The sequence below is a fragment of the Mauremys reevesii genome, linkage group 5 (genome assembly GCF_016161935.1).
Source record: "Mauremys reevesii isolate NIE-2019 linkage group 5, ASM1616193v1, whole genome shotgun sequence".
NCBI classification, from domain to species: Eukaryota; Metazoa; Chordata; order Testudines; family Geoemydidae; genus Mauremys; species Mauremys reevesii.
Genome location: NC_052627.1, coordinates 13147665 through 13160078, shown reverse-complemented (window position 1 = coordinate 13160078; position 12414 = coordinate 13147665). Strand labels below are relative to the sequence as shown.

The 12414-nt window shown below is 43.6% G+C and overlaps 1 protein-coding gene across 2 annotated transcripts in view; it reads right to left on the bottom strand.

The window, feature by feature from the left end:
* The window catches only part of ADAMTS3 (ADAM metallopeptidase with thrombospondin type 1 motif 3), a 192020-nt gene that overhangs the window by 54803 nt on the left and 124803 nt on the right, over window positions 1–12414 (bottom strand). For both annotated transcript variants that reach the window (XM_039540401.1, XM_039540402.1), the window contains exon 5: window positions 264–463. In XM_039540401.1, coding sequence (XP_039396335.1) covers window positions 264–463 — 200 coding nt within the window. The remainder of the gene's footprint in view (window positions 1–263; window positions 464–12414) is intronic.

The window sequence follows — 12414 nt, the reverse complement described above, 5'->3', positions numbered from 1 at the left end:
ATAAAAAACGGATTAAAAGCAACGTCCACTGAAAAAGGAACCAACTTTTTTTTTTTTTAAAGGCAATAGATTCTGATCATACTGGAAATACAAATGACCCTGTATAGGTCTGTGCAGCACCCTGCACAGTAAACCCCTGGTTCACAACTGGGATTCCTAGGTGCTACATCAATACAAAGAATAAATAAATGAACACTGATAAATATTTTAAGGCTCATCTTACATTTCAGAGGAAACAATGAGGACCTGTAATAGATACTCACTATGTTCATAAGGGTGAGGAGGTAGTTTTGAACATGTTCTTTGCCGTGGAATCGGACTACAGAATCATCCACTCCTAGAAGCACTTCAATGTTGTAGTCATTGTCTCCCGCGTGCCTGCGTCGTCTCAGCGTTTCATTTAGCTGCTGCTCTATGTTGCTGTACATGGAATCCAGACCATCCAGTCCGCTGAGAAGAGACGCTACAGCGAAACAATAAGTTTTTAAGTATTGGGGTAGCCGTGTTAGTCTGTATCCACAAAAACAACAAGGAGTCCGGTGGCACCTTAAAGACTAACAGATTTATTTGGGCATAAGCTTTTGTGGGTAAAAACCACTTTTTTAGATGCAACCCACGAAAGCTTATGCTCAAATAAATAAGTTTTTAAAATCTTTGCTTGATAAGCACCCTCCTATAAATGGGGTGTACGCAGATGTCATTCCTCTGGTTTGAATAAGTCCTGAGGAGAATGCAATTTCCAGCTCAGGTAGACGTACCCACGCTAATGTTCCTCCAGTTACTGTGATAAAAACAGAGGTGTCACTGCTGCGGCTCAAGCAGCAGGAGGAGCCAGCTGCCCTATGTATGATCCCATCTGATACCCTAGGTATGTGCTCGGGGTGACTGCCTGTCCCCACTACCTGTGCTGCCATGGCTACACTGCTATTTTTAGTGCAGTAGTTTGGTCAAAGCTATGGGTAGATCTACACATGCTGGAAATTACACCTCTAATTGCAGTGTATCCTAAGTCCCAGGGGAGATAGATCAGTGGGCTGTGAGTTAGTGAAGTGATCAAAGGTACATGATAAATTCATCTGTCACGTGGCTCTGCAATTCATCACATGGATCTCCCCTCTTCCCATCACCACGGTATCTGAGTGTGTGGTGTAAGTGAGAGGAAATTCAGGCCAATTTTTTTTTTTTTAAAACCTCCATAACCTGGAATCATTTTTCTGAAACATGAAAGCAACTCACAGCACACATGATGGTGCTGGGATGGTGTAATGGTTTTGTTGGCACTAGTCTGGGGTGGTTTGCGCAACTCACTTGTGGCTTCCTCACGTGCGAGTAATTTGGTCATGCTGAAAAAAAAATTAATCACTCCATCGTGTATTCCCTTACATACACCTTCCCCCTCCCCCCCGCATGTGAGGCAGAACCTTAACCCTGCACTGGAGCAGCACTGAATATCCCCTGTCCTGAACTTCAGGACTGTCAAATTAGAAGACAGGGGAAAGAAGGAAGCATTTTTCTGACAGGCTTTTCTCTTTTTAAACAGCAGCTCTTTGAAACTGCCCCAAGAACAGCGCATTGAAAGCGTTTCTGGAAGAGATGGGTTAGTGGGCAGAGATTCAGGTGAAGCAGACAAAAATGCATGAGAGAGTCCGCCATAAGGGCAGAAACATCACAGGTGGTGTTATGTGCATGGGCACCTAAACACACAGGGACAGATTTTCAAAGTGCTCAGCACTCAGTGGCACCCACAGCACAGAGCTCTTTGGACAATCCGATCCAGCAAGAGTACAAAAATGCAAGGGATATGAAGACAGTAAGAGTTCAAGACCTCTACAAACACTGGCCACACAATATAGTATAAAATGACTGATGACTGGGAGATTTCTGAAGTTAATAAACATTAAGACTCCTATTCTTTGTCGAGATTGTATATTTGCCAAAGTTTAATGTTTTTAACTCTATTGTATAACTTGTATGTTAGTCTTCTCAAAAAGAACACAAGCTTCTACTTGATTTCTGAAGGAGGCATTGGTCTGAGCCAAGGTTTACAGAATCCTGTTGATTGAGGTTTTACAGAAGGCATGTTTTATAGTGCATCAGGCTTGCAGGTGCTTCAGCTAATGTCTGAAATCACCATAAAGCTATTTCTGCCCCCACTTTATAGTAAAAAGAAACAATTGATTTTAGAAAGTTAAGGGAAGAACATGTCTTGGCTGACAACATAAAATATCAAGTTTTAGCCATATGGCTCCACCAAAATCAACCCCAGCAAATCCCTAAGTAAGAAACAGACCTATAGCAACTTAGCTGATATCTCACAATGCAAGTCATGGGGCAAATCTTGCAGTTCTTACTCAGGATTAGATTGTTTCTGGCTCTGTGGCTCTGGCACAGTGTTTCTCCTGCCCCCATCCCTGCACATATGCACTCCAGACAAGCAGAGTCCCTATGCTCCGGAGATGGCAGGGAAGGACTGCTTCTTCTGAGAGTCCCCAGGGGTGCAACCACCCTAGAGTGGGTGGAGAGAAGGGAAGGGTCATATCCTCTCAACTCTGGCCTGCATGTACAAGGGGAAGCAGAAGACAGCAGGCTTCACTAGCCCAAAAGATGGTACAGCTTTATGACCTATCTGTGTGCAAGGGACAGAAGAGATTGTGCTTCTCTCCCCCATCAGACACACAAGCTGGCCTTTCACATTCTATTGAGGCAAGCCTTCCAATTAAGTCAGTGGGAGTTTGCCTGAGTAAGGACTATGGGATTCAGGCCATTATTGCTAAATGTGCTGGACAAGTATACCACAGTTCATCTTGAGCAGTCATTAGCTGAGAATTCTCTCCCTCCTAAGCATCACAGTGGTTCAAATAACACATAAATAACTCTCCCCACACCAAACAGCAAGGTTTCCCCTGAGCTGTTTTCAGAAGCTGTAAACCATGACTGCGGGTGAGAGACCAGACCTGCAAACAGCTTTACAATTCAACCTCAAGGCCTTTCATTCTCAAGAATGCAAACACTGTGATAGCACACAAGTGGGAAATTCATACACAAGCTCCAGTTCTAGAAATGGCTTCTGCTGGCAAAGCTGCCCGTGAAACATCCAATGGAAATATACTCATAATGTCATATCATTACGCCAGCGGCATGAATGGAATAGTCTGAATAATCATTTCAGAAAGAAAGAACTTTCTGCTCGGTACAGCACCTTGGTTTGGCTGCTGCTTCCCTCCTTAAATAGGTGGTTTTGTGGTTAGGAGGAGGAGAATCCCTTTTTTGTGTGTATGTGAGCAAAAGAGCTGCTCCCCTCACCCCCGCTTTCTGTACAGTGGATATACAGTATGTGCCATTACTCTCCCCATGGAGAATTTTCTTAGTTATGCAACCTCTTACAAAGCAAGAACAAACATCTCCCAGTGTAGAGAGACATCATCTTTGACAAGAATTGCAAAAACGATTGATGCTTTTGGGTTCCCAACTTGAGACACTTACAGGGCCTGATTCTCACAAAATGCTGAGCCTCCCACCCCTTGAAACAAAGCAGTGCACGGATCTGATCAACCACTGTGTGACACCAGTGTAACTCCACTGACACGGTGATCAGTTGAGTTCTATGTGCTTAAAAACCCTCAAACCCCCAAACCTTTCTTGTGTCATTAATCTCAGATTCACAAAAATGGAAAATTTTAAAAATCTAAATTTACGTTTTACAATGTATGGGTCCAAATCTGCAACTCTTCCACCAACAGCACCACTGATTTCATTGGCATTACTTGCATGAGTATGGAATACCTGAAGGGTTGTAAAAAGTAGATTTATGTTGTTTCTTTGCTTTGTACATTTAACTCAGTAAAATTAAACTGACCAGTGTTGCTTTCTTTTCTGCAGCCAGTTTCAGTTTCTGGTTCTCCAAACATTGCCATATTGCTATACATTTACATCATACTTCACATAGATCTAGAGACACGCTCTTTGTCCAAAGACATTACAGTTGCCATAGTTCCTATCATGCCTGCTTCTTCACCTGCAATAAGAGCTCTGTCTCTTTGCTCCACTCGGTTGTATATTTTGAGCGGATTCTCTCCTCCACAACTTTGTGCAGCTCAGAGGGTGCAAAGTGGTGGAATTTGGCCTTTAACTAGCCAGCTAAGAATTCATCTGCCATTGAAGAGCTCTCAGATAGGGTAAAGCAGCATAACCAACTCCAGTGCCAACTATCCTCCACCCTTATCCTGGCATAAGGGCATCGGGAGGCAGGAGCATGTGCATCAGGGTGGGGCAGAGCACACCCGAGCTTCATCTATTTTGAACTGACATACAGTCTCTTGGATTTCATAGCTGGCTGGCATAGGTTAGAGAAGCCCCATGAATGTTCGAACCTAGCAGGGATTGGGGCAGCTTCAGAGAGTCGTAGTAGGCTCTCCTGACTTCCCCCCTTTTCTCCCCCCCACTTCCTCTGTGACAACTGGATGTTGGCACAGAAGAGAATCTTCTGTATAGGGTCCGATTTGTAGTTTAAAAATGTAAGCAATGGGCTAGCAAATTATGTGGTTTAATTGCAGAAATACTAAGTATTAATTTACTCATTCATATGCGTTTGCACAGGACCTTGCAGATGTAAGAGCCCACGTACTGAGTGCATTACAGATGCACAAGCAGGAGCGCTATATCAGTACTAAGAATGCTTAAGTTCAATACAACAGTTACTAGGGAATGTGTGTCCCAGTGATTTCTATGCACCCCATATTTTGGCAGTTTCCTCCGCAGTTACTTCTCTGATCCTAGCTTACGACAGAGGTGGAGGTTCAGTGGTGCAAAGTGATTAGAAGATGAGAGGGGAAAATGGTCCAAAAGGAATTAACCTGCTCTGGCAGAGAAAGGCCAAAATGTTAGTTTGATTAAGGCTCAATTCCCAAAAGCTGATCACCTGAAGTAAAGAAACCTGTCCCCCGCTTCTTCCTCCTCACCCCCCTGCACTTGCAGAGTTAGGGTCTAACAACAGTTTTAGCATCTAGTGCTGGAAATTCTACTAGTAGTAGAAGTCACTTAGACCCAAGTAGTACGTCTAGTGCCTAATATTAATGGCAATTCCCTGCTAGGGCAGCACATCATGCTCTCCCCCTTAAGAACTAGTGGAGAAGTTGCCAAGATTCTGGGCTTTTGTGGAAAACACAAAAACCTTTAATTTCTGCAAAATTCCCTCAAATTGCATTTTAAGTAAAGGCCCCAAGTACGAACATGAATAATCTCACTTCACAGCCACGGAGGGCAAGTGAATATGAACCCTAGCCATGAGGGACAGAGGAAGGTGAGGTCAGTTTTCTGGTTGCAGGAGAGAGAGGCTGGAGTTCTGCTGTATGGAAAGTCAGATTACTATGTGCCTGTGTGAAGGAAGATGTGGTTGGAGTGTGACCGAGTGCGGACAGGTATATGATGGAACCTATCCTGACCAGGGAATGTGATGGCTGAGCTGAGCGCTGGCCTGGACTCCAGCACTGAACAGCAATTATGAAAACACCTCGTGTGTTACATATTTGGCATCTTTCCTGCCCAAAGATAATTTCAGGACTGTAGGCAGCCACAAATTTCAGACTTTCCAGTAGTGGGCCGAACTCGTAGGTAAGTTGTTAACACAGGGGTTTTTTTCTGGGCATCAGATTATTCTCTTAAATTTGTGAATGGATTATAAAGTATTCTTCTGTAACATGAAAAAAAAAACTGATTAATCCTCTCTCTGAAAACACAACTACCTTTTTTGTCATCAGAATTTAAGGATGTTCCACATCCATTATTTCATAAGAGTAAGGATAATGGGAATCTCTGTTTGGAACAGAGGTAAATCATTTATTAACCAGCATTTTAATATATAAAATGTTACAGTGGATGGCATTATTCTGTACAAACTGAGAAATTCCATAACAACAGTTCAAAGAAAAGCTCCAGGCCAATTCATGATGTCACTTCTAAAGCTGCACTAAGTAACTGTTATATTTTTCTACTTGTTCCCATTACACAATTCTGAGTTTCCAGGATCGCTTTCTGCCCATTCTGGTTCCGTGATACTTCAGATTTTCTCAATTTTCAATAACTATGTTATGGGGGGGGGAGGGGCGTGGGATGCATGACATTTCCATTAAAGTTACCCTCTGCTTTCTTTGCAGTCTTAATGTTAGAATGTTTAATGCTGGCTTAGGACCTATCCAAGGACATTCTTTTTTTTGTCAGCAGTCGGAGTGTCTGAGTCTATTCTTTGGGAAAGGCAAAAAAGAGCACTGACTGAAGGCAGAAAATTAAGTTGCAAGCTGGTCCTGCAATCAAACGCTAGGAGGAAGGTGGGGCGGGGGAGGGATGACTCACTTAGGAAAGGTAGATGTCAGTGCCAGTGGTTATGATATTACATCCCGTAGATAATATGTTAACAAGTCTTGCAGACACCAGAATGCCTTGGGCATTTGGCAAGGTACAAGGTCAATGGCCAAGTGCATTCATCACATTGAACAGTGAAGGTACCTAGAGTAACGGCACATTATTTTTATAAAATATTCTTCTGTGACATACACTAGATACCTACACAATGGGAGCTAGCATGGAAAAAGAACATTTAAAATATACCGTATGGAACAATTCTGCAAGGCAAGACATTGGACTAGAGTACCTAAGAGAGTCTTTAATTCTCCGATTTCTATGATCATCAGTAAATTGGGTTCCTTCTTTTACATAATATCAATTTTCAAACGAGACCCGATTTTCAAAAGGTGCTCAGCACCCACTTTTTCCAGCTAACTCCAATGGAAGCTGCAGTGATGGGAGATGCTCATAAACTTTGAATATCAGGTCAAAATGGATATGACAAAAGGCAGGAATATGATTTACTGATGATTATAGAAATCAGATGGAAAGTCCCTCCAGAACACCTAGTCTATGGGGTCAGATCAGTTAGCTACTAACCTCATATCAGTTATCAACCCCACACATTCTATCTACCCCACATGGCACCTATTCCTAGCACTGACCACCACAGAATCGCTGCACTGACTAGAGAAAAAACAGAAACATAAGCAATTGAGGTGATTTTAATAATAAAAAAATAAAAAGACCCAGGAAAAAGTGCGATGCCTAACTACTCCACATTTTATCTATGCTACACATAGGGCCAGCTTTCCAAAAGTGCTTAGCACCCAGATTCTCACATTTAGGTACCACAAACTGGCAAGATTTTAGAAGAGCAGAGAGAAAAATGGGAGCTGTTGGGTGCTGAGCACCTTTGAAAACGTGGTCCATGACAAACATACGAATTGTAGTGGGTTGCGTAGATATAACATATTCACTGAAATAAATCTGTGAAAATGCACCGAGTTTTTTCTTATGAGGCTTATATGGACCCTTCAGTCTTAAAATCATTTGGGCCTTATTCTGATCCCACAGAAGTTAACACTCCCTTTTAATAAACTTCCTATTGACTTCAGGGAGAGCAAAATTTTGATGTTGGTGTCCAACTAGCAGCAATCAAAATGTGCAAAATAATAATCATAAAAAAGCCACCCCCAGCTGCCTATATGGAAGGTGTTACTAGAGGTATGTTCTGTTTTCTTATTAGTGAATTGCAATGGAACCTGTGCTTCTAAACCTCTTAGGTGCTTTCCAAAATCTTCTCTAGGAGTTAAGCACTCTCTTGTTGTGCCTCCCTGGAGATTTGCATGACACTGCGCATTACTGGAGAAATACCATAATGGATTTCGAACAGCATCTCCACTGTTGGCTGCGTAATCAGGATGTGTTACTTTACTGATAACTGGTAAAGTGTTGATAATGCCATGGTATCTCTCATAGTTCTTAAATTGCTTTCCCCATCCCACTGTGGTCTCCTCTTGGAAACTGAAAGCCAATTCCTTGCTGAATATTTATTTTCCTTAATGGCATGTGATTACACATTGGTTGCTGTTCTTCATTACTCAGTTGCTGCCAACAGAGTGCGGAGGTTGGGTTTTGTTGTTTGTTTTATAAACAAAGAAAAAGCTCGATTTGAAGCTCCAATCACCACAGGAAGGGATATCAAAAAAATGAGGTGTGAACACATCATGAGATCTTACTACACCCCTGTAGCGGGGTGGCTACCCGCTCCTGCCCTTCGGGGCTTTAAAACAGCCCTGGGAAGGGGCTTTTTGGCTGGGCTGATTGGGGAAGTGGCTGCAGCTGGAGGCCACGCCCCAAACTGAACAGGGCTTATAAGAAGGCAGGGAAGCCAGGAGCCAGACAGTCTCTCTCTCTGCTTCCAGAGAGGGGCCTGGCTGCTTAGAGGTTGAAAAGGTACCTATGGTGAAGCAGGGCTGGGGAAGGGCTGAGGAGCTAGGGAAGCTCCAGCCTGGAAAGCCCCAGGCTGCGGCCTAGGAAAGGGCAAGAGGTACTGGGGGTTGCAAGGGACAACCCAGGAGTAGGTAAAGCAGCAGGTCCAAACCCCTTTTGCCTGTGATGAGTGGGCCGACGCTGCAGTCTGCCCCAGGGTGTGGAGCTAGACCATGACTGTCAGTGGCCACTACTGAGGCAAAGTGGGGATAGCAGGGTGGGGGCTCCCCTGGGAGGAGGAGACCCAGTTATAGTTAAAGGGGCACCGGGTCCAGGGAGGGACACGGGGCTGAGAGCAAAACAGGTGGATCACCAGCCTGCAGGGGGCGCTCCGGACTGGAAGAAGAGCTAATTCCCGGAGTAACCAGTAGGAGGCGCCGCAGGGGTGAGTACCGCCGTGTTACAACCCCTTAAAGGCATAAAGGTGCAGGTCCAGAACCAAAGGGGCACCTACAGGGGGTCCCCACATGATATGTAACCATACACAAATCCTACCTATAAAACAGAGATTGCTTAATACTGAAACAAGGGTGGCTGATAGAGAGGAAGCTGCACACTCTCTCCTCCTCAGTGAGTGCCACAGACAGGCTCCGGGAGGACCACTGTAGGCCTGGGGAAAAAACAAGCTGTCAAGAAGGTGCAGGGCACAACTGCACTGTCTGTGCTTTTTATAAAGCCTGGTCCAAAGCCCCGTGAAGTCAATGGAAAGGCTGCTACTGACTTTAATGGACTCTGGAGCATGCCAGAGGAGGTGGTATTGTCAAAAGTGCCTCGACAGCTTTCAGTGGGAGCTGGGCACCCAATTCGCCCGCCCCAAATAAATGCTTATTTCTTTCCATTCTGAAAAATGTTAAAAAATGCTAGAAGCGCTAACATCCTGCCAACGCAGGAGGCGGCATGAAGGAGGTTTCAGAGTTTCCTACTTTCTAGTTTTCTGCTGTATCTACCATAGTCACTCTCAGCACCCATAAATTGTGTGGGTTTCTCATTGTTTTGAAAAGCCTTTTAAAAAAAAGCATTTTTTCCCACCGGAGACCGACTTTTGTCCGAGTGGCAGATACAATATTTCAGAGGCACAGAGGGGCAACACACAAGCTAATACAAACTGAAAATGCTGTGAGGCCACAACTAAAAAAACAAAAAAACTCAACTCTTGTTGACAACTTTTCCCAGCCAAGTTTTTGCATTCACAAGAGCTCAAGTTTGTGTGCGCAACTTGCATTTTTGCCCATAAACCAAACTGTTAAGACAAATCAATTGCAGGTTTTGCGTGGGCAACTGAAGATTGTGTACAAAAATCTATGTTTCTTCACAGGCACAACCGCCTCGAGGAAAACAGTGCACAAAACTATTACTTGCTATCAAAAGGCCAGCTGGAAGACCCTTAGAAAATTTAGCCCTGGATGTTTAGCCTTGTAATACCTCCTGTGCTTTTCATTCCTTTCCATTTAAATTACATTAATCACAACATTAAAATCAAACAGCAGGAAATGTCATGCAGTCTTTGCTCAGAAGACTATACTGGGAGCCTTGCCTGAGTAAGGAGTGCAGAATTTGGCCCGGTAGTTTTTTGGATAACAGCTGGGATGTGGATAAAAGTTTTAACCAAGGCACCCTAATGTGTCATACAACATGGGCTGAAGCTTTTATGAGCTAATTAGAATGCTCCCTTTTCACCACCTTTTATTAAAAGAATGATATAGATAACTGTTGTGCCTATCAACACTGAGAGAATCTCTTGTAGTGGAATATTTTTATATATATTAAAGCTATTTGCCTGTGTCCTTTGAACACACAGTTCAGTACGAGGCAGAGAGCAATTTAAGGTTCAGTGATATTTTGTAAACCTCAAAATAAAATATAATCACATCTATTTCATAAAAAAATGTGAACTTATTTGTATGCCAAAAGTTAACTGAGCCAAAAGGTAATGTAAGTGTGTTTACAGAAAGGAACCTTCACTCAAGAATAGCCAATAAATAAATAAATAAATAAATAAATAAAAGTGGTTTGTCACATAACACAAACATGGAAATCGTTCAAAAAATATTTAAAACCTACATAAACATAGGTATCACTTTACCGTCTAAATAACACACTGTTTAAACTATTAACTAAAACCATTTTGCAGTTAAAATCATTTAAAAAAAATAAAAACCTGAAATCAATGAAATTCCTAAAAAAAGATACCAGAACAGTGGACAAAAGAAGAAAAACAAAGAAAAGTTTCCACACAGTAGATGTTCATTTTGACACATATTGTAACATAGCATGACACAATGCCTTTCATGTATTAGGAAGTCTTACTGAAGACACTTAGAGTGGACTAAGGAGGATGTAGCAACTGTGGCTCTGAAATGCTTATTGATGTTGATTCACAACATGAGAGGCTATTATTTTAGCATAACTTTTTCCCTTTAAAAAAAACAAACAGAAAAAACCCATCACATGCCTGCCTGTATGGGACTGGATAAATCACTCACTCTCTGTGCCTCACTTCCTCATCTCTAAAACTGGGATAATAATCCTTCCTTTCTCCTAGTCTTAGCCTACCTTGTCTATTGAGACGAAGCCCTTCAGGGAAAAGTCTTGTAGGATGGCACCTAGAACAATGGAGCTCAAACTCAGACTCTAGAGATAATACACACATAACAGTTCAATTCTGATTCCAGAGGTAATGACATTAAACAATATTCAGCACACATGCTGAAGGAGGAGTCAACAGGAGGATGGAAGGAGACATCATTAATGTGTCTACTGTTATAAGAATTGATGGATGGGATGTGGAGTAACTTGGGTCTTGTTACAAGCATGAGGCAAGGAAAAAGTAGTGGGTCTATGTGACTCAGAGCACACAGCTCCGTACTCATTCCACTCCTACACAAGGTGCAATGGGTAATGGGCTTACTGAGATGGTGGAGAAGGGATAACAGCAGACTTAAGTGGTAAGGTTTGAATCCACATTTGTTAGTTTAAATCTTTCCAAATGTAGAGACTACAAAGAGGGAACAGAGAGTCTACAGTACAATTTAGTTTTCTTTATCATTTACATAAAGGAATGATTACACATTAGACCAAAGGTGATGGGTCTGATACAGGAACTGTTATAAGATCTGGGACAACACAAAAGGTAAGAAAACAGTGGGGAAAACGTGTTGGGTGAATTCTAGAATAAGGGTACATCCACACTAACCGCCGGATCGGTGGGTAGCGATCGATCTATCAGGGATCGATTTATCGCATCTCATCTAGACGCGATAAATTGATCCCCAAACGCGCTCACGTCAACTCCGGAACTCCACCAGGACGATCCTGTGCCGTGAGGACAGGAGGTAAGTCGAAATAAGATACGTCGACTTCAGCTACGCTATTCCAGTAGCTGAAGTTGCGCATCTTACATCGAGCCCCCACCCCCAGTGTAGACCAGGCCTAAAGAAGGAACCGAACAGTGGAAGTGAGCCAGCCCCTCCCAATATACAGCAGGAGTACCTGAGTTTGCTAGGTAAGTCTGACTTAATCGATTCTGAGAAATAAAAACGATGTCTAACAGGCCTGGACACACATCTCCATTTTGGCAGTATAATAAGCATGGATTGGGAATTCAGAGGAAAGAGGAATTTTATTGAAGGTAACTCCAGATAAATTTAGGATCATACTATGTATCTAGGGTTGCCAACTTTCGAACTGCACAAAACCAAACACCCTTGCCCCGCCCCTGCTGAGTCCCCGCCCCTTCCCCACTCTCTCGGAGGCCCCTCCACTCACTCCAGCCCCCCCCCTGTCACTCTCCCTCACTCACTTTCACTGGGTCGGGGCAGGGGTATGGGTGGGGGAGATGGCTCCAGCTGGGGGTGCAGGCTGGGGGGGTTGGGGTGCAGGAGGGGGCTCCGGGCTAGGGATGAGGAGTTTAGGGTGCAGGCTCTGGCTGGGGTGTGGGCTCTGGGGTGGGGCTAGGGATGAGGAGTTTGGGGTGCAGGAGAGAGCACCAGGATGGGGCAGGGGGTTGAGGTGTGGGAGGAGGGTCAGGGATGGGGGCTCCGGGAGGAGGCTCAGGCCTGGTAGGGAGTTGGATGAGGGGCA